This window comes from Pocillopora verrucosa, chromosome 1, assembly GCF_036669915.1.
Source record: "Pocillopora verrucosa isolate sample1 chromosome 1, ASM3666991v2, whole genome shotgun sequence".
Classification (NCBI taxonomy): Eukaryota; Metazoa; Cnidaria; class Anthozoa; order Scleractinia; family Pocilloporidae; genus Pocillopora; species Pocillopora verrucosa.
Window position 1 is genome coordinate 24567936 of NC_089312.1, and position 23216 is coordinate 24591151.

The 23216-nt window shown below is 38.2% G+C and overlaps 2 protein-coding genes and 2 pseudogenes across 2 annotated transcripts; 2 read left to right on the plus strand and 2 right to left on the minus strand.

Annotated features, from left to right (window-relative positions):
• Window positions 1–28: 28 nt before the first annotated feature.
• On the minus strand, window positions 29–1144 carry LOC136281705 (transmembrane protein 258-like). Its single transcript, XM_066168496.1, is given in 4 exon segments — window positions 29–313; window positions 316–332; window positions 808–926; window positions 1076–1144. Coding segments are annotated over 4 exon segments (246 nt in total). The 5' UTR covers window positions 1079–1144; the 3' UTR covers window positions 29–206.
• Window positions 1145–1249: 105 nt separating this feature from the next.
• On the plus strand, window positions 1250–10212 carry LOC131774420 (translation initiation factor eIF2B subunit epsilon). The gene is given in 27 exon segments (XM_066162228.1): window positions 1250–1436; window positions 2270–2394; window positions 2578–2680; window positions 3241–3323; window positions 3427–3505; window positions 4181–4270; window positions 4426–4503; window positions 4649–4726; window positions 5088–5157; window positions 5160–5172; window positions 5547–5571; window positions 5573–5670; window positions 5799–5899; window positions 6196–6301; window positions 6493–6532; window positions 6974–7128; window positions 7226–7236; window positions 7500–7580; window positions 7871–7945; window positions 7948–7989; window positions 8360–8450; window positions 8670–8686; window positions 8689–8789; window positions 8882–8921; window positions 8924–8961; window positions 9691–9867; window positions 10159–10212. Coding segments are annotated over 27 exon segments (2106 nt in total). The 5' UTR covers window positions 1250–1301.
• A 435-nt stretch (window positions 10213–10647) lies between these two features.
• LOC136282681 (uncharacterized) lies at window positions 10648–17332 on the minus strand (annotated as a pseudogene).
• Window positions 17333–19853: 2521 nt separating this feature from the next.
• Window positions 19854–22618, plus strand: LOC136278935 (uncharacterized; annotated as a pseudogene).
• The last annotated feature ends 598 nt before the right edge of the window (window positions 22619–23216 follow it).

The following is a 23216-nucleotide window of genomic DNA, read 5'->3' on the forward strand; positions in this document are numbered from 1 at the left end:
CACAAATAAAACTTGACTTCATTCAAAATTAGCAAATACAACTAAACTTCTTTATTATCATTACAATCGTTTAGGAAATTCTGTTTTAGTAAAATACAAGTGTCCACAATGAGAGGTGCCATGCTCAGCAAGACTTTTCTTTCTTGAAAGTTGTTATAGTGTGGCTGTTGTTTTTGTAGATGGTTTCTCTGGTCATGTACTTCTTGTCATACATAAATTCCAACCCAGAGTAACAGGAAAAGCACTCCAAATCCCATAAATAGAGATGCCACTAATGAGACCAGCAGTTCCTTGTAGATATCTCTACTGTACTGGTGGAAGTGACTTCATAGCTGCAGTAATCGTTAAAGAAATACCTGCAAAAATTATACTTTTGCATATGTCTTAAATGCTACATGGATCCGACAAAAAAAGAATCGACTGAACTGTCAGTAAAAGTAAAAAAATGGAAAGGACCTGGCACAGTTATTTGGTGACTCGAACCACATCAGTTCGAAATCAATTCTACATATACGTGTACCTTTGAAACAAGTTCATATCATAATAATAACAAAAGTATTGATCCTATCCAACAAAGTTCGAAAGATTTATGTTTTTAATTCTAAAACTGTTAAATTGATAAATTGATTACCGGAGAATATCTCGATGAGTTTACAATATGAATCCTTGTCATCTTTTCTACGCTACTGTGGATGGAAGCACTGCTCTAAAATTCTAGAGTACAGTACATGGTATGTAGTACGATCTACTCACCATAGAAGTTACATTACGTAGGCAAATTTATGAAGACTGCATTTAAAAGGATACACAAAGAACCAGGCCATAAAGAATATTCCAATAGAAAGCAGAACAACAGTCAGATGGGGAAAGACCGCAGGATTGATTGGACTGGCATATCGGTTCATCTGGTCAACCGATAATCCCTCCTGAAATATAAGAATTGTGGTTGAGAATCAAACATCAAATAAATCAGTGGTGAATTCCTATAAATAAAGTTTCTATCTATATTATTTCCTGCTCTAACAATGCAAAGATGGCTAAGATTCTCAAGAGATTCTGCAAGACATATACCCACCATTTTGGAATTACACAAAGATCAACAAAGAGGTGAAAAGCAGAGACGTGGAGAGAAAGAATTGGGTAAAACCGCTGCTTTGTTTGCGGCTCATTCTATGCTTTCGGGTTGTAATCGAGAAATTACGAATAAGGTCGATCTAAGATCGGAAAAAGGTCGGTAATTTCCGTTTCTAATAATAAGGGAGGTCTGAATCAATGGGCGCCATATTCATTTCAACCAAGTCATGACTTCGAAAAAGAAAAAAGGAGAGGGAAAATCGGGGGAGTCTTGGGAAAAAGGAGAGGAGATCTTTCAAGGCGTTATTCTCACGGATAGTTTCAACTTCAGATTCTTACCAGTAACTCTTGAAACACCCAGGGTAAGTGAAGTCATTGAATGTACATGTCACGTATGTTGTGACTTTCGATTTATTTTGATCTGGTCATAAATTCAATTTGCTGGAAATCGATTAAGAAGAAGCTGAGTGGGCTGTGGTCTCCCATGTTGCGGTGAGGTTTCCGTAATGGCTCATATTTTATTATGCATACATATATATTACAAAGAAAACATTGGCGGAAACATAAGTTTACCTTTCGGACGGGTGCTTTGATTTAGAGTAGTATGGGGTTATACGGAAATCCTCTTCGAATCACCTATGGGGGTTTCATTCATGATTCTTCTAGCTTTCTTTTACCTTTCATGACTGAAATATTAAGGATACCTGCCTTAATAGAGAGGGAATTAGGTGCTAACTTGGAATAATTATGGAGGCGGTCAGTAATAGCTTTTAAAAAGCTGTTTAAGCCACAACAGACGTTTAATGTAATAAGTCGAGTTTCCTGATTTGAGTTTGACAAGAAGAAATTATGATGTATGGAGAGAATAACACTCAAAGCACATTTGAAGGGAAGACTTGGTTAGAGATCATGAGGAATAGGTTTGGAAGGGGTGTTAGACTTTTTCTTTTTTGCCCTTTAACCCCCATGATCTGATTGTTAATTCTCTCCTCTCGCTGTTACACATTGCCTTGTAAATTAGTTACAAAATTCGCTTTAGATCAAGACAACAACTTTTGCATAATAAGTCTGAGTATTCTTGTGACCTGTTTGCTGGGTAATGAATGATTATGGATATTAAGTGAAGAAGTTACATGTTAATCCCTTCTGTTTATGTAAGGGTTTAATGCTGGTTATGTCTTGATGATCGCCACAGGCCTTGTTACCATTGGTCAATGTCCCTCTTCTGGATTACACCATTGAATTCCTTGTGGAGGCAGGAGTACAGGAAATCTTTGTTTTCTGCTGTGCACATGCTGACCAGATCAAGAAACATTTAAGGTCTGTAGAGTTACGACATGCTTCCAATGGCTATACTTCATTGAAAAAAATCATGTGCTTATAGTTTGATGGTTGTAGCCACTGCTTGTCTTTTTAGTGGGCTGGTTGTACTAAAAAACTGGTAGCCTTTTGTTGATTCTCTTGTACAAACTGTCACTGTAATATATATTGTCTATGTTCTAGCCAGTCAAAATGGACCAGTTCAAGGTCACCCTGTGAAGTGAAAACAATTGTTGCAGAAGACTGCTTGTCATTGGGTGATGTTCTTCGAGAAATTGACAGACAGGTTTGATGGCAAAAGACAAATTTTGATGAGTTATCTTTATCTTTAATTTAATCTAATTATCTTTAATGTGCCTGGAGCAAGATGAGTTAAAAGTAGTTGATGAGTTCAGATTTTCAGCTTGAGATATCTTTTCCTTTATAATTTTTACTTCCATCCAGTTATATATGAAAACATTCAGTTTGGTCAAAATTTGAAGCAGACATGTTCCAAGAGTTTTCTAAATATGCTATTCAAAGTCCTTGGATGCATATGTATTTGCCAATTGCTTTAAATTTGATCTCTAGGGAAAATGGCTGATATACTATTCTGACATGCCAGATATTAGTGGTTTTATATTTTGATCACTCATCAGACGAAGTCATCATTGCTGCACCAGGCACACTTGGCAATTTTTTGCTGATCTAGCGATTGGCATATAAAATTGCCAAGTATGTCCTGTGGGCTTTAGCAACAGAAAATCTTTCCTGGCAGTAGTGTTCTACTTTTATTTACTTTAAGAGCTGATAAAAATACAGTTACCTTGAACTGTTGATTTAAATTATTTATTTTTGTTTTAAAAGTCTCTTCGTAAAAACGATTTTGTGTTGGTGAGTGGTGATGTGGTATCAAACATGAAATTGGAGCAAGTCTTACAAGAACACAAGTAAGTCAACTTCAGTCCATGCTGTAGTATCAGTGCTGTCAGTAGTTTCATACATCTTCATGTATATTTAGAATGAGGTACATGAATTTTGTATCAATTCTAGAGAAAGAAGAAAAAAGGACAAAGCGTCACTGATGACAATGGTATTCAAAGTTGCTAATCCAGGACATAGAACAAGGTAAGTATCCATCTGGATTTCTTATTACCATTTTATGTTTCCTTGACTTCAACTAAGTGGGAAAGTTGGTGGTCTAATGGTTAGTGTATTAGATTCCTTTTTTGAGAGGTCCAGGTTCCAGACCTGGCTGAGTGATCTTGCATAAAGCACTTACTTTATCAGTGGCTCTCTCCACCTAGTAGTATGAGTGGGTATCAGGAAATTGTCAGGGAAGCCTGTGTAATAGTAATACTCCAAGTCCCATCATGCTATGCAAACCAGGATTATTAGCTCTGGTTTTCCTACTTTCTAACTTTAGCCACTCTTAACTCTTTAACCCCTAGGAGTAACTAGCATCTAATTTCTCCTTACAATATCACCCTTGAATCAAACATTAAGGTCATGAGAATAGAGGAAATGATCAACAACTAAAGTAGCTCTTGATCATTAAACAAATTCTCTTTGTCAGCACCTCAGGAAATGTATAGTGAATAGTATGGAGAACATGGATACTGATGTTAGGGGGTAAAGGGTTGATACAGGATGAGTGCTTCCAGTAGCTCAATTTTATTATACTAAGTTGTGTCTCAATTAGCTTCAGAGGAGGGATGAGCATGGTCCAGTTTCAAGCAACATTTTGGCAGTGATTTAGTTATAAAATTGCATCTAAATTAATTTTACACTTGCTTCAGATGCCAAGGAGGACTTCATAGTTGCTTTAGATTCAACAACAGGTAGAATTCTTCTGTGTGAAAAAACAGCAAACAAAAAGAGATTTTCATTTCCATTGGTAAGTGAGGATAAACTCTATATCTTTTCCCTTAATTTAGGTATTTCAAATATCCAAAAAAACAATAACTGTAAATATCAAGTGGTGTTATTGTTTATTGTTGTGTATCAGTTCTTTAATTTATCACAATTTCTCTGTCTTTGCTTCTCTTTCAGAGTTTATTTTCAGGTAACAACAATACCCAGATCAGATATGATCTCCTGGACTGTAACATTTGCATATGTTCAACTACAGTGAGTTGATGTCTATTCTGTGGTAGTTGTTGTTGTTGTTTTGTTGTTGTTTTTTTTTTTCTTTATGATTGAACAGCTCCCGTAAAAATTTCAATTTGTTCTTTGTTAGTGATGAATATTGTATTCATAATTTTCTGTTTATCAGGTTCCACAGTTATTTACTGACAATTTTGATTATCAAACCAGAGATGATTTTGTTAGAGGAATACTTGTAAATGAGGAGGTAAGCACATTAAAATAAAAGTGCATTTTTATGGAACTTGAAAGTGTAAGTGAAGTTAACCCTGTAACTCCCACGAGTAACCAAGATATAATTTCTCCTTAAAATAGAATACAGTATAAAGCAGATAAGTGATGAGAATGTAGAAAATATCAATCAGGGGTGATTAGTTGATCCAATAACAACTCTCCAAGGTAAAATGATAAGAATTATATGGCAGACAGTAAGCAGAATTACTAGGTAAGAGCTTGGGAGTCGAAGGGTTAGTGAGCAGATGTAGTCTTGATTCAAATCTGAAAAATTGATCTCAAGAACTACAGTCTTCTAAGTCATTGTAAGTAATTTCTTTTTTTTTTCCTTTTAGATCATGGGTAACCAAATTCATTCATACATAATCAGTGACAAGTATGCTGCTAGAGTGTCCAACCCTTACATATAGACACAGTCAGGTTGGTAAGAAAAGTGTCCATCACCGTGTTTATTGACAGTTTGTTTGATTTGTTAAATAACGATGTTTTCTTCAAGAATTTGATCTCCACTTTGACCTAGTGACCAGCATACTTTTTTGTAAAACTCCAATGAGATACTTAAGTGTATTAAAGATATACTGCAGTTGGAATGTTGGCTATATTTTTGAGACAATTTAAAGTAAATTTGAATCAAATCCAAGGGTTAATATTTTAAATACTATTCAGAGGTTCTCTCAGGAATCAGAAGTGTCTGTAAGTATTGTTCACAGATGCATCAACAAACTCAACAAAATGACACACAGTGCAAAATGTTTTATATTGTAATTTTACTGTTTTTAATTTTTGTCCAATAGCAAAGACATTCTTAGTAGATGGGCCCTATCCAATAGTACCTGACAATAGTACATTTTTCATGGACTACTCCTACTCATTCACAAGACACAATGTTTACCTTGACAGTGAGCTCTCACTTGCCAGGTAAGTTATAAACTTGTACTTATCTTACCTGTATTAATTATTTGCCCCATTCATTCTCATTACACTCTGCCTTCTAATAAACTATATGAATTTCAGCAAGCTTAAGTTTACTTTTTTCCATCTTACAGGAATTGTGTATTAGAGGAAAATCTTTTAATTAGTAAGGTAACCTCAGTAGGTGTTGGAACAGTGATCACAAATTCTGTTATAGGTAGAAACTGCATTATAGGTGAGGACAAAATCTTATTAGATTTGTTTGGGGCTTTCCTTGTAAAGCATTTAGCTTTTCCCATGGACATTTTGCATATGTGATATATCATATAAAAAAATTGCTTACATTGTTAAAAAAGATCTTTAAATTCACCAATTACTTCCTACTGTCAGCAGTTTATTGTGTAATTTTTGTCTTGAATGTTTTTTGTTAGGATTATGACTTGTTTCACTTTCTTTCCCTATTAACTAATTGTCCACACTGCACTGTACTTTAACTTCAACTGACTGATTGAGTGATTTAATGATTTTCAGGTGATAATGTTAGACTTGATGGTGTTCATCTCTGGGATAATGTGAAAGTAGATGATGGAGTAATATTTCAAAATCAATTCTGTGCAAAAAATGTGCATATCAAAAGGTACACACAGCTGAACAATTGACATTGATGAAATATTTAGTTTCTTGTTTAAGAAAAAAGAGCGATGAAACATGTTGATGTTATTTTTGTATCTCACATGAATTTAATTGCATTTGTACCATGTACACAAATGATTTTACAATCTGCAGTTATCTTAATGTTTTTTCACTTTCTTTCTGCCCCGTGCATAGGAATGTAACAATTACTGGGGGATCAATTATTTCATTTAATGTAAGTGATATGCCAAGTTCTCTTTATCCTAGTTTGGATCACTTTTTTCTCAAAAGTTATTTGAAGTACATGTTCTTAGTTCATGTGCCTTTTTGGCTCACAATGTACAAAATTACTTGGTAACTATTCCTATTAAAGTATTCTAGTAAATAAGTTTATCCCCTTGACTGTGTACATTGTAAGACAATCTCTTTATTGTCCAGTAAAAATTAAATGTTTGTCAGGGGCATAGCCAGGATTTTTCAAAGCAGGGGGGTCACACTATGTCAAACAGCGGGTACTCACCAATTTTTGCCACCTGAATATTATAGTTTGTTTACCTATAAAAAGGTTTACAAAGGAGGTGGGGGGATCCAAAGGCACCCAGGACCCTTCCTAGCCATGCCTTGTTTGTGTTGTACATGTACAAACAAACCACAAAAATTTGTTATTGATATTTAGGTAGTGGTTGGGCCCAACTTAGTGCTCTCTCCAGGAGTGAAAATAACACTGAAGAGAAAGACTGAGGATGAAACAGAATTTGGAATGGATGACCTATCCCTTGATGAAAAACCAGTTGCTGAACAAAATGATGGTCTGTTGGTTTGTTATTTTCTGTAACTGTGTTCTAAACTTGTGTTCTTGTGTAAAGGATGTTACATTCTGCACTTAGCAATTATTAACTCTTAAAAGTGAGCTGAATCTTTCTCAAAGGCCTGAAGTTAGTTTGCAGCTAAATAAAACTTTGATTATTAGATCATTATTAGAATGAGAATTACATCTAAAGCACAAACTGAAATATCCAAAAGATTGTGAGCCATTGTTTGAAGTCATCTGCTAATAACCATGTAACAAGGTCATAAGAAAATACAGCAAAACATAGAAATCATTAGTACTATATACATACATGTATAGTTATTGAGCACAGGTACTTGGTGTATGTAAAGATGTAAAGATGATCCTTTTTATATAGTTTAATCCTGAGGAGTTGGCAGTGAAGGACAAGGACATGTGTGGAGACCTGATGTAGAATCTGATGATGAAATGGAGCAAGTACAAGATGTGTGGGGTGAGAGAAAATATTTATGTGACACATACAAATACTTCCTCAAGTCCTCGATTTACTGTCAACTCAGGACACTAATGGTTATTATGAAAATTATCAATGAACTGACAATATTTGTCTGCAGCTTGGCTGCCAATGAATTAAGTACAGTGTTGTTACATGAGCTTGTGGTATCTCAAACTAAATTTTAGTTTTTTTTTACTGTAAGTTGGTGCGACAATGTACATTTTATTGTTTGTCTTGCATCCAATTGTCATTGGCATACTTCATGTGATATTCATTGTAATTGAAAGTACACTATTTGATATTGATTAGGACTGATAGAGTCAGTTCAAGTGAGGATGAAGTGAGCTCAATTTCCAGCGAAGAAAGAACCCCCCTGGTAGCCCACTACATGAGGAGGACAGCAGATGTACGTACTTCCTACAAGACTCGATAGAGCTGTAATGACTGGTACCCTGCAATGATTTGTCTGATATGGAAGAGGGTGGGGTGGGCGGACTGTGTAGTAGGACCTCAGGTTGAGGGGTAAAAGTGGTAAGAGAAGATTTAAACTCGTAATGCTCTCTATTGCTAACTGATTCCGTGCGTCACTATTGTCTTCTCATAATTATTTACAACTAGACAAGGAAACAGTATCTTGTTTCTCTCTCTGTTGCCTCTCGCTACTCTTTGAATCGAATACTCACTAAGAAAAGTAAAATGCGTACACCTCCAGCTTAGCGAGTCCCCCGTTAAGACTCTCTTGTGCTTTACGTTCACTTCTACGTTTTATGTTTTAGTGTTTTACAATGCAGTCCTAGAGTCCATACGACATGGTGTTGAAGATCAGGTGGATCCAGAGAACCTTGTATTGGAGATAAATGCTTCAAAGTAAGTTGACTGTGTAGACATGAGCAGACTTTCAGATGAAACCGACACTGAATCTCGCTCCTGTGCAGTATAATCGTCTCTATATAAATATACACTTCGTGCGTTTAGCACGCCCGCCTGCCCTGCCCTGCCCTCCCCTCTCCTTTTCCTTCATACTTTTTGCTATTTTCTTTATTTGCATAACGGATATTCATGGACAATAACTTTATCTTACTGCAGGTTTGCATACAACGTGACCTCCACGAACTAAACCAAGCTGTGGTGAAATCTTTGCTGGAATCTTCTCTTCACGATTCTTCAATGCAGAGGCAAGACATGTCTAAAAATCTAAAAAGGTAAGCTGACTACGAACGACCTCTTCCGCTTCTCATCTCCATTATCATCGTGTGAACGAAGTCGTTTTCAGTTGGCGAAATCCTTTTTTTTCTCAGGCTGTAGATCATCTGCTACCGATGATTTTGAACTACATAAAGATTCTGATGGACCAAGAGACGTATTGTACGCAACAGAGGTTGGTTTTGTCTTACTTTCGTTTAGAAAAAAATTCAGTTTGTGTCGAAAGTGATTCGATATTTCGTTCTAATTTGATTTTATCACCGAGCTGAGAATGTAAATTGCCCCCCATAGAGAGTTTCTAAAGCTGACGTTTGAGTGCTTGTCCTTCGTCAGAGCGAAAGAGCGCTATTGCATTGGTTTTGCTTTACTTCGCTTGTGATTGGTCCAAAAAACTCGTGCTACTCTCTCAACCAATCAGATGCAAAACTAAAACCAACTCTGACTTGGTCGTTCGCGTTTTCCGCGCTTTAGATAGTTTGGCTGTTTTTACTTTGAGTTCTCATTGGCTCTCAAAGATATTTTGCTTTCTTCTGATTGCCGTTGTGATTACTTCGGTTTTGGTTTTATGACACTCAATAGTAAGCGCTCCATACGAAATGTGAATTGTTTGCTAATATACCCCGTCTGCAGCTCTTCTTGGTGGCAGCAGTGTTTGTAATTATATCACCCTCGAGGTGCTCTCGTTCGAAAAAGGACACAAAGTGAATCAGACGCAGGTTCGATATAAGCTTAGCGATAGAAAAATGGAAAACTCAAAATTTTAAAGACCCAACAGTAATGTTTAAACTTGCCATGTAACTGTAATGTTTTTTAGTTAGATTAGATTAACGATATAATTTCGTTTTTCTATAAATGAGTATTCACGCAGTACAATGAGAGAAGTTTTCATATCTTTGCTGGACAGGAATTTTTGTGCCAAGCCATGTGGGCTTCTCCACTGGTGTCAGACGTTTCTCTTCACCTTCTCTACGCCCAAGAAATCCTGGAGGCACCTAATTCTTCAGTGGGTTTATTCTCGCAAACCAACGGGTGGAGAGGAACGGAAGCTTTGAACCGCAGCGGAAACTATTGCGACAAACAAGTAAGTAGTTTTGTTACTTGATGCGTGTAACTGTTTCCCTTGTTTTGCCTTTTCCCGCGGGTGGATATGTCCCTAACTTTGCTTTTGCATCTCTCCTCCGCTTTGTGTTCATTAATTTATTCCCAATTTCTGTACCAACACTACATTAATCTTGAGAAAACTACCCTACAGCAAGGTTTGCTGTCTATGATGACGTTTTCACGTGAATCGATAATTAATACAAACCAAAGGGTAGCGAGGAAATCTCCAGTCGGTGGTATGCCTTAGTGTTTCATATTCTGTTTGTCACAGATTTCTCGCTTTATCACTGTGGTTACAAGAGGCAGAGGAGGAAAGGGAGAGTGATGATGATGTTGAAACGGTGACGAAGGGGAATGAAAAACATTTTACCGTAAAGAGTCTTCCAAAAAGATTATAAAAAATAAACTTTCCGTCTGTAGTTTCTAGGTAGTCTTTTTTTTCGGTTCCAAAGGGCCGGTCCATACACCTGTTGTTGTCCGTTTCCATCTTTGCCTGTGCGCCATGGTACGCCTTCATTCTCCAGAAGTGTTTCACATGTAACTTCTCATAACGTTGTTTGAAAATGTACATGAGTGATGGGAGAATTACAAATTACGTAGTGGGAGTTGAATGGTTAAAAGTTGTCAGTTCTGAGTGAACTGTGAACTCCCGAGACAAGTGTTGTTTTGATATCATAATGAACGCTAAGATACTGGAAAGAATATTGAAAATAGTACAGTTGCATTAATTGAAACATTGGAAAGAACTTAGTTTACCTGTAGCTAAATGTGAATTTTATTATTACAATGTAACATCTTGATTTTCTCATGACAATGTCATCCTCCAAAATATATGGAATTGATGTATTTAGTATTGAAGTTTCATTCTGATTTCTTTTCAAAATAAATTTGTCTTGGTCTGTTCCAAACCTCTTGAAGTTCTGTAAATAGAGAATACCTTTCGTTTGATGCATTCCGCGGAAATCGTCCCTAATTAAGAAAGTAAACTTAATACCAGACTCTGTATTTGCTGATTTGTTCGTTTGTTTGTTTGTTTGTTTGTTTTTCTTTTCAGTGTTCATTTGCAATTTCGGTAACCGGTCGTTTGGTTTCGCCTAGGATTCGTTTTGCTAACGACCAGTTCGCCAATGTCATAGGTTGTTTTGCCAACCCTAACATCTCATAGGTTGTTTCGCAAACGTATTAAATCGACTTCTAATTGACTGAAAAGTTTTAGGGGGAGTTAAGTCGTTTCCTTATGAACTGAAAGTCCATTCGATACAAGTAGATTCAAGGCAAACTAAAGTCGATTTCATGCGTCCACTAAGTCCATTCGATACACTCAGAAAGTCGATTTGGTACAAAGAAAAGGATAAATTTGGAAGTTTTCATCCGTCTACGGTCCAGTAAACCAAAGTACATCAGCGAAACGACCTATAGGACGCTAGCGAACTGACTTGAGACAGTGAAATGACCAAAGACATTAATGAACTGGTCGTTGACGAAACGACTCGTGAGCGAAACAACCGCATTTCATAGTCTCATATTAAACACTTAGAAACTGAGCGTCATGTTTGGGAGATGTTTCTCTGCCTGCGCAGTATGAATGATACTTCGGTCATATTCTTCAAGTCCTAGGCTCTCTGGTCGAACTCGTCTCATGTAGTAAGACCTCTGTCTCGGCCGCACTGGTCGAGCCAGTCTGACTGGTTTTGGACGTCTGAATGGTAGTTTGAGATGTTTTCTTAGGTACATCTGACGTGCTATAGCTCGTTGGGCACTCCTGTACCGGCTGTACTGTTTGGAGAGACTAACAGTATTTAATAGTGAGTTTAGCCGCAAGAATGAGGCTCTAGTTAAAGTGGTGTGCAGATGTAGAGTCCTGAAAGAATATTTGCTATTTGAAATAAACTCAGACGTGAGTAACTAAAATTTTGTCCCACAATATCATTACAATATCTGGGTAAGAAAAGGGAAAATAAAGGCTTAGCTTAAAGAATATATGACTGATACATAGGAAGGAACAATTCAATACAGAATCCTTGACCCTCCGTGCGAATGGGCGAGGACGTCTCTTCTTGCATCTCTTTGTTCCAGGCGTAAGGGAGAGCATGTCTGTTTATCAGTTTAGCCGGCATTAGTTTGACATATTGTTGGTAAATGATAAAAGTTCTTCCTTGCATCTTTTGTGCTACCAATTAACAATGTATAATGCTTTCGCATCTGACACAATAAGAAGCTTACTTATTAACAATGGATTTCCTAGCCGCACAACAGGCGTTATCACAACTTGGCGCGCAGTAGCCCGGGCAAGAGGGGTGGCATGGGTTTGGCACGTATTGTGTAGCACAGCACTGTGGGCTGCATTGAGGATAACACGAGAAATGACAAGATCCTGGACATGTCATACTAGGAGCAGCACCAGTCATTGTAGCGGGCGCCGGAGCAACATCCTGCATCATGTCAGTGCAACAGTCATCATCACAATCTGGGAAACAGCTGTCGTCGCATGTACCAGGGCACGATGGGAGCTCTTGTGGCGCGAGGCGTGCAGGGGGGTGATACTTGTGTTCGTGGGGGTGAAAGGCGCAGCAGGCTACACCGCAACCTGTGGAGTAGCAGATGTTTGGTTTGGAGCATGGTTGTGCGCATACTCCTACACTTTGTTTCTGTATTGGTCTTTTAGGTCTTAGATATCCTGCTGGTAGAGCGACTGAAAAACAAACAAACAAACAAGCAAAGGCATATTTTCAAAGTCATTATATATCGTGGAGTTGTTTTTAGCCAACAGTTTTGTAGTTACCACTAAGTTAAGTAAATGGAGCCAGCAAAGTAAAACTGAGACAGGTAAGTATTTAAGCTTGCATAGAAACCAATTCAACTCATCTATTGCTTGTGCCAAAGCAAAATCAGGAAAAATTCATGAGTTTCGCTGGAGAAGCTATTTAATTTACCTAGAGATAATTTCCATTACCTTGGATGATAGAGAGCTAAATTTTATTTTCAGTAAAGCAAGGAACAGGTCCTTTTTCCCTTACCTGCTGACTCATATTTGTTTGCCACGAGATAGCTTCCGATCTTCCCGGAAATCAGCGCTAGGGAGAGACGATTAAGATTTCCTGGTTTGTCCTTCTTAAAAAGGAGCCCAAGTGTCGCTATCACACTGCCATTCCTACAATGGAAAAGTAGTTTTAGTTTATTTTACGGTGAAGACAACTCATTCAGCATCATGACTTTAATTAGAATGTTACTCTTAAAGTGATGTTCATTTTTAAAAGATACTTTTGCTTCGTGCAAAAAACAATGAATTAACTGCATTGGAAACCAGTCAAAGAAAACACCTATAGGTCTCAGTCATTGAAGATGTCAAAAAATTGTTCTCTCCCGTGTTTCCAACATTTTCTCCCGAAAAGATTATTCTGCAAACGTTTGGAACCGGTAGTAAACTTTGCCGTTTACGTGGAAGGATATAACTTGAAGGCATCCTTTGAAAAATGACCTTAACATGAAAAATGAATACCGTCTGAAAGAGTGCATAGTTTTAGCTTGCAAGATGATCTATATATTATTTTCGGGAAGCACATCGTTTGTCGCACCGTATCGATATCAGCTGCACTTCTTGGAATCCGTCATCATCGTCGAATAGATTAATAATCTAAAAAGAAGTTATCAGAATAATGTAAACGGAGAGGATTTAACTCAAGGTGTATGCCACTCCTCCTAGGGTATATTTCCTTCCCCGCACTACCTTTCTCTGCTTTTTGCTTGATAAAACAAATTCAAACACCCGAAAAGCCCAATATAACTCTCCAAAATAAGAGGGAAATAATCCATACCATTCTGTTTTTTAAACTTAATGGCTTGAAACAAAACTGTTCATCTATAGGTACAAACATCAGATCGTTTTACGATCAAAATTTTAAATTTAGCTTACGAGACTATAGACCTTGACAATACTGGGAACTAAACACAAATGGATTATCTTAGAGTACAGAAGCAACAAGTTAATTTAAATGCTTACGGCACTAGTTATGTTTCTTTTTGCTTCTTCGAAGTCCTTACTGCCCGGCACTCGCATCTCATCAGTATAAACCATCTTGGTGAAGCGAATTTCCACTCGGAAATCTTTACCTATGAATTATGTCAAACAAAGCGACGATATTTTTGTCATTCTCTGTGAATGGAATGCGGTGTAATTTTATTTTCTAAGGTTAATCCTTAGTGGTAAATTGGTAAACCTTTCATCTCACAACCAAATACTTTCATTGCGATAATGTCATACCTCTCTTTGGCGTAATTAGAGATATGGCGGGGGGCAACTTGATTACTTTCTCTGCGGGCTTCTTGGGTATTTTAGCAGCCAGCGGAGCTACATATGAGAGGCCAGGTGGGTTTGTCACTCTTTGGCAGCTGCTCGTCGTTCATAGGTAAATTAGCAAAGTTCTCTACTCTCGCATCTTTTTCTTCCTGCCGTTCATAGTTTGAAGTTGAAGTCTCTTCAGCCTTGCTATTCTCCTCGATTCCTAGTTTGGTTACCATCTCTGTTGGATTTAAAGCAGCATTAGTAGGTCTCGCTTTCGTGTCTTTTATCTCGGATCCCGAATGACGGGCTCCCGAGTTCATGGCACTGATGTCAGACCCCTCATATAGAGGCAAAGCTTCATTGTTCATGCTGTATGGTTCAGAAGAGCTCAGCTTTCTGTTTAAATCGCTGTCTTCTTTATGACTTGACTCTTCATTTGGGCCTGTCAAACCGGCCTCTGCGTTATTTGGTATGGTCTCTGGCTCGTTTAAAGCCTGTTGGGAGACATCTGGTGCTTCATTCGTCCCAGAATTAGCACCATTAAAGGAATGTATTCTGACTGAATTGTTATTCTCCGGTGTAGAATTGGGTGGATTCTCCTCAGGTCCTCGACTGCCTTCCAAAGATGGTCCCTCGTTTGTTCCTGATTCTACACCAGCTCTGTTGCAATGGAGTGGGATTCGGTGCAGTCGTGTTATCCAGATCTGCCAGACTTGGATCAAGGTTTATCTCTTTAAAATAAACTAGGTTTTGGTCCTTCCTGGATTGAAGATTTGAAGATTCACCTTGAGCTGAAGAGAAATAAAAAAATCCCTTCTAGCGCGACTTGTTCAAGCAACAATGAGAATATGGCTCTTTAAGGCTCTGACAACTGTTATTATATCATTCAAATACCACTTAATTAAATGTGATATTTCATTCTTACTACAGGTTAAAATTTTCTTAATACCGGTGAAGACAACAGATATTTTATTACAGTATGTAAATGGTACAAAAGTCTCAACCGGGTGCATATGGTATTGCAACTTTAGTAGCGATGGCCGTCTATTATGTCTGAAGGCCAGTGACAATCGGAGTGACATGCACCAACCATGATCAGGGAGAAACGTAATTTTCAGCGTCTTTTCCTCTCTCATTCATTTTTTACAAGGACAAAAAGCAAGACTCTGGCTGAAACGTCTAACAAACTCATTGCCCACTATTATATTTTCGTCTATGGTGATCAAATCAAAACATAACGGTATGTTGCTCATTTTATTCATTTTGATGAGATAGGTCAATTTTAAGGTAATTTGGTATTATCAACTGAGTTGATGATGTAAATTTGTCACCATAAAGAGTTTCAAAGCTGACGTTTCGAACTCAGTTGATGACACAGCACCACGGTTTCTTAAGTAACTTACCCCCTTTATTTATTTTAATGGTGATTTTCTTACCTGGAATGTTGTCAGACGCTTTATCATCTTTCGTCTCCTGACTACTTTCGGTTGGAGGCTGTCCCATTACATCCAGAACGTTGTCGTCAAACTTACCGTCTACATTTCCACGGGGACTGTAACGAGCCACCAGAAAGAAGTTCCCGGATTTACTCTGTGCCGTGCCTATTCCAACATCTTTAGATCCCCGCCAAACTAACTGGCTGAAGTGACCTGAAAAGGATCATAAAGCTGAATGGCATGGGCTCACTAAGCAATATGCATGTCTGCACCAAGGGGAAGTGAAAACCCTAGTCTATATAGCCCTGTGAGTGGGTATACCACAGGTCAAATCCTGAATGACCGGTTCGATCAGAGCAACTTCTTTCGAGTTCTGACTAATGGTAAGTTGTCTGATTGGAGAAAACCCAAAGCACATAAATTGTCGAGCCTAATGGAGCAGACGTGAAGTCCTGCCAAGTTTTCAGAAAACCGTTTTGGGCATTTCAAATTATGAAGAAAAAAATTGAAACATTTCATAGTGCGACAGCTATGGCTTTTTGAGGACAAGTACTTTTCTATGCTCCGGAAGGTCAGTGTATGACCTGGTTTATGCGTTTTATCTTTAGTATTGAATGACATTTATCTTATAAGAAAATAGACTTGTTTAGTCTTCAGTCACTTACTGGTACTCTCATCCAGATGTGGAGACCTGAAGTCATAATTTTTACCCTCTTGGTACCAGTTATTCACTGCACGACCGCAAGCTTGCTCTGGATCACCTCCGTACATGTAAAACAGGTTCTCCCCAAAGGGTGTTGAGGAGTCGTGCTGAAGTTGATCTATTGCTGCAAGATGATTGGCCCATTTTTGTGCACTAACGGCGATATCTACTGACCAATTTAGGGCTGGCACTCCGTGCCGAGCCCGAACTGCGTTGTGGGCATCCAGACAGTCCCGTATATAGGAACTCTGAAAAGAAAGGACTGAAACGAAGTAAAAGAAACACGATGAAGTTTCCTGCTTTGCTGGTGCAAATTTCCACATGGGTGTGCGTTATTTCGGACTGGTAAGGGTCAGAGTTGACAGTCACTTATTACTGCTGTTGCCTGTCGTTATTCCTGCTAAATGTCTACCTTTACATCATAGAAGCAATCCCAACTGAGCTGTATAAAAAGTTGGCTAAACTGTTATTATTCTGGGATGGATATGAATGAAAAAGTAAGCTTTACTCTCCGCCAATCATGTCGTCGTACCATAATAATGAACAGGATAGCTGAGTAATGATACTTCGTAAAACGTAACTTAGTTTAGTAGATTGTTTTCCCTGTTTTTTTTTTTCTTTTTAAACGCCGGCATATCCACTGACGTTTCCCTGTTCAATTGGGATTATTTGCAAAAATGTTAAGGAAGAAAGTCGATAACGTTCGTCAGAAACAGATTCTCCTTTAATTTGTATCTTTTCGCGGCGAAAAGACGGACGAGGTGTAGGTTTACTTGTCTCTTCATGCAACCTTTAACGTTTCTAAATACATGTATTATTGTTATGAATGAACACACAAACAAGGTTTGTTTTAGTACATTGACGAACAGGTCACAAGATATTTTACACCACAATATTTATGGTCTCATACAAAACTCACCAAAATGAGCCCTTATTCAAAGATAAACTCACTAAAAACTTACCTTTCGCTGCTGCGCACAATAAAACACTCACAGAAAATAGTATCTTCATTTTTGATCTAAGTGAAAACACCCCATTGGTAAAAGAAGGAAGAAACGACAGAATTAAAAATTGACGACTTCAACACAACCTCCGTGACAGTACCTGCCAGATTTGATTGCCACCCCGGGTAGTCTATTGTAAAATGACTAACGGTAATTAAAGATCTCGTTGAACACTGGCGGAAAGGTCAGACAATCGAAGCATGTTATACTAATACTTAAAGTATATTGACCTTGAAAGTAGGTCACAAACGACTTGGCATCTCCAGTATTGCACTGGTAAAAGATACATACAAGACTAACTGATATAACTATTGCAGCTTATAAAAGTTTCAACTGAAGTATGAAGTCACCGTACTAAGAGTGACTATTCTAGATGGGAGGCTATAGCTAATTACAAGTACCCACCCTTAGCATTTTAAAGCTTTCTTTGACAGCTCACTGAACGTATTACACTCCTGGGTGGACTGAACGGTATAAAAAAATTTCTGTTCCCAGTAATATAACATAGTGACCTTAGTTTAACGCTTCAAACCCTGGGGGTGACTAGCATCTATAACTTCTCATTAACGTGAACTCAATCAAACATTAGGCTTAAGAGAATTAAGGTGAAATGATCGTAAACTTGAAAAGCGCTTAATTTTAACTAAATTCTCCTTGTCAGTGCGAAAGAAATTTATAAAGAACAGTATAGGGAATAAACATGCTGATGTTAGGGTGTAAACACCTTTCGACCTGGAATCCAGTGCGTCAACCACTAAACCACCACGAGTCAACGTGCTGCGCATTAGGTTCATATTTCGCAGCGTCCATGCAACACAAAGCCGTCTATTTCGTGCTTAACAAGTGTCCCATATTTATAGGTCCAGTTAACTAAGAGAGCAATACTGCTTCAAATGAAGAATACATTAATTGCAATATAATCAAAACATTGGGCAGAGTTCTTTAAAATGTTAAATAAGGTTCCTCAAAACCTATACCAATTCGCAGAAAAGAAATCACGATTTTCAGGTAAGTTGCCTCGCCGGGGTTTTTCTTGTGTGAATGGATGGTAATAATTATAATAATAATAATAATGATAGTAATATGAAAATAAACTTTATAACGTCTCATTAAAATATTTTAAAAAATGACTTGAAACTCAATTTGGTGCACTTAAATGTAGTTACTAGAATTATTAGCCGACAATTGTGGCTGATAATTGGCCATAGTCGGTGGACACTTGAAAAGAGGCAAATGTCTCACTTGAGAAGAAGCAAATGCCTCACTGAATAACAGAAACGAGCACAAAAGGAGACAAATGATAAGCAGCAAGAGCCTGCGGTAGCTATGACTTACGAATTCCGTAAGAGACCCACAGTAGAAATGTCCGGTCGGCTTCTTTCATTTGAAAACAAAAGGTCTAAGGTCTAAATTGTAATTTTAATCTGGAATTGAAGCACGTTTCAAAATATGTTAATTTCATCATAACCCTATTTCTATTCGACCATCTTAAGCTGATTATCCACTAATACAATATTTTACAACCTGCGAAACGTTCGCTGTTTTTAGGGGATAGAGAAAGAATTAGATTTGGCCTGAATTAAACCTGTCTTATTACTTAATAGCCATAACGATATGAATTAATTGGCTTCTGGGGCGGGTCTCGTATATTTTTATGAATCTACTGTGGCATGAAAGAATTTCAAAATGATTTTCTTGGTGTTTGCCAGTGCTCGTAAGACAATATGTTCTAAACACGCGGTTCCGCCTTTAACACTGTCCGAGAACTACTCTTATATTGATGGCGTTTAATAATGTATAATACCAGTTGTGGACTCGTTTCCTCAATTTGCGAGTTAACTGATGTAATCTGTGTCGCAAGTTGTGCTGTCCGAACTAAATAACAGAAGAAAAATTGCTGCCTCTTGTGAGAGCTGCATGCGGCTGTTTTTTTGCTGGAAAAACCGTCATTAATGAGCCCCATGAAAAGCAGTTGGTGGTTAACAGTGTGGATTTGCTGTTTGCAAGGTAGGAAATGAGTAACCGTAAATATTGTTGGCAAGTAACATTACCACTCTGTAAACAAAGCGATTTAATAGCCCCCTATTTTCGAAAGAGTTGCAAACAAATATTTATTACCGAGCAATAAACATTTTTTGATCCTTTTTGGTAATTCGTTAGTCCATGTTTGAATATCGTCTTGTCTCTTTACGGTTGACAAACTTCTACTTGGTTGAAAGAGTTGTCAACTGCAGGTGGGCAACAGGAATGGTCCCGTCGAGCTTGAAAAGGCAAACAAGTGTACCGGATAATAAGTCAGTGACACTGAATCACCTATAGAAATTAATTTAATATGGGAGATTCGCTGGCTTAAAGGTTTTCCATCTTGATTCTGGATTGGATCGAATGATCTGCATGAGGAGAAGTCATTCTCGGTGACCTTCCGGTTAAAACTTAAATCGCCCGATTGAATCAAATATTTTTTGAAAAAACCTAGCGAAATGCTCAGTATGAACTTGGCCGCGAAAGGCTAGCATCCTATGTAATGGGCTGTGGGGTGTGATGGGGTTGGCATATCTACAGTCTGTTTAAACTCTGCAGAAACAGAGATGCCCTCTTAACCCTTTCACTCACAAGGTCTAATTAGTAATTCTCCTTATTATCTGCCATACAGTTCTTATGATGTTAGTTTAGAGAATTTGGTAGTGGATCAACTAATGATCCCATAATTGATATTCTTCTCCATTCTCATCACCTACCTGCTTGATATTGTATGGATATTGTAAGGAGAATTTCTGTCTTGGTCACTTGAGGGAGTGAAAGGGCCGCTGAAAGCTTTTATCAAAAAGACTTCATTTATTATGCTATAGGAAGGGCAAGGGGAACTTCAGTCTCTTGCTACATCTTTAGGTGATCTCGAATACAACTTTTCATGGTTATGTTATTGTTGTTTTTTTTATCCTCTCCCAGTTGTCCATGGACTCCAAATCCTGACTCGCTGAAGAGCGCAGAGCCACCAAGCGCTATGAAAGTGGTAAGGAGATGTTTAATCTTCTCTAAAAAGTCTTCCGTTTGCAAAAAAGAAATTTTAGGTAACAATTTTTCACTAATTTCCAGAGAGATCATTTTTGCATTGCTTTTCGATGAATTCTTCCAGACTCGCCATCGATGATTTCTTCCAGACTACATGTATTCGCTGTTTTTAAAAGAGGCCTTGCTACACTAAAGAATCATTTGGTGCAACTTCCTCCAGCATGAGTTTCTTTTTACCCCAAGGTTTTCAACCGACCGTTGACGAAGGATAGGCGCATCGCTGCCAAGCTTACACAAGTGTTTAATTAAATGTTGACATGGTGTAGCGTGTAAGAAAGGCAAACTAAACACCTCAAAGATCGCTTGCACATACAGTATTTGGATCAATATCAGTATCTGAGCAACTGCCCACCTACCCCTCCCCGAACCCAACATTAACCCTTACTTGTTATCAATTGACTCTGTTGTTGAGTTAAGGGAGGGGTAAGTGGGCAAGTGGGCTGATATTGATCCCAGTATTTTTGATAACTTTGACATTTTAACCCTTTACATCCTAACATCAGTATGCATATTCTCCATGTTGTTCTCTATGCATTTCCTAAGGTACTGACAAGGAGAATTTGTTTAACGATCAAGAACGTCCTTAGTTTGTATCGTTTTCATTATTCTCGTGACCTTAATGTGCGATTCAGGGGTAATACAGCAAGGAGAATTTAGATGCTTATCTTAGGGTGTAAAGGGTTCGTTTACGGTAATTTCGTCTCTCTTCCTATACAAGGAAAACACAATTGTATGCGAAGGACAAAAAGCATACGTTCAATGCCCAAGCCCTTTCGATGAATTAGCAATTGTGGGGACAATGTACGGTCGCAAGAACTCAAAAATCTGTGTGCATCCAAGTATCCCTTCCAGTGTGCCATGCCAGGAACAAGAAACGCAGGTTAAGGCTCAGATTGTCGGTCTCTGCGAAGGGGAACATGCTTGTGAAGTAGCAGCTAATAACGATTTCCTGGCCAAGGCTGGAACTACAATCTGCCCTGATGTGTACAAATACTTGGAAATAAAATACAGGTTATCTTTTTTTTCCTGCCTGTTTTTCTTTTTTCCTAAATGCACAGTAGGATCTGATCCTACAGTTTTTAAGTTTAGCTGTACTTTTTCTTCTGACATCTATATTAAGAAACCTAAAACAGTTATGTGTCTTCAAAGAATTATGGTTAGAAGTGAGATCTTCAGCTTTTTCATGGAAGGAGGGTGTCTATAGACTTAAAATAGATTCTTCGTGATTCGTCTGAAAGAATAGAAATGCGGCGCACACTTCTAGCGGAAGGTTTTGGAATAATCTCGCCAACCAAACAATGGATACACGGAGGCCTACAGCGTACCATATCATGACAAATGTAAAATGTTTTCTTTTATAGGTGCACACCACGAACATATTATCCAAATGTAGACAGCGCCTCAGAAAACAGCCAATCAGTCAACGAGGTGATAAGTGGTGGTATGGGAGGCGTAACTTCGTCTACCTCTGTTTCCACGGTAACGTCTTCTTCTTCGTCGTCGTCGTCGTTCTTCATCTTCAGTACCAGAAATTACTGTTCAAGAGCACGAAGACAGTCAACCAGTCACTACTGCCACGTCACAAGCGTCGGTTACTCCAATTGATACACATAATACCCCAGAAGTCGGAAGTGACATCACTGAAGAATTTACTCAACCCCAGGCCGCAACTGACGTCATCACTGAGACGTTCCCGGCCAACACCGCGTCGTCACAAACCGCGGAAGTCAATGAGACGTACAAAAAATCAGAGACTCCTATGCGACCAGAGGAATCTGGAGGAGGGCCCAGTGATGAGCAAAGTGCTTCAGGAGAATGGAATGAGCTTGAAGAACAACGCGATGTTATTTATGATGCTGAGATAAGATGAAAGGGAGCCTCCCTCCAAACTGATTGCTACTAATACGTAAGACTGTTGGCGTGGCTGGGGCTGGTGAAAAATCACTTTGCAAAGAGACTAAATATCTCCGAGGACAATATTCTTGCTATGTTCTTTGCCACTGTTTACGTTCAAACATATGTGCTATGGATCAACGATCACGTTAAGGAATTGAAAAGGAAACAAACAGCTTTCCACAGCCAATTGTTGCTAGCTTATACTGTCAGTTAATTATTCGCCAATAGTTCGAATTCATTCACTACCTTCGATAGCTAGCACTGTTTGATCACTTCACGGCCCGCACTTAAAATAGAAAAATACTGTCCAAGATGAGATGTAACTGGTAGTCACACAATTTCCATGCATAAATAAATTTTTGTGTATTATTATTATACTTGTGATATCACTCTAGCGATGCTGTTGTTTTTCTTTTATGTCCACAATAAGAGCAAATTTTAATCGCAGGTAATTTAGTGTTAACAACTGGGTTGAAAACGTAAATTAGCCACCGTAAAGGGTAAAAAAGCTGACGTTTCGAGCGTTAGCCCTTCGTCAGAGCGATTGACTAAGGGCTAACGCTCGAAACGTCAGCTTTTTTACCCTTTACGGTGGCTAATTTACGTTTTCAACCCAGTTGTTAACACTAAAGTACCTGCTATACTCTCCCACCGACGCAGCACCACAGTTTCTTTAGAAACTTACCCCTTTATTCAAATTTTAATCGGCTTTACCTTTGGCATTTTCAGATTTCCATTTATCTTTATTTGTTGTTCCTTGGTATACTGACTGTCCTTAATACGCCTCCCCTCCTTGAAAGTCTAATTTATTTTAACTTCTGCAGACTAATTCAAAATTTGTTCCAAAAATCACTTTTGTTTCTCCAACTTCCGCTGCCACGCCCAGTTCGTTGGTTGACCTCTCATCGCCATGCTCCCGCGTCATGCAACAGCAAT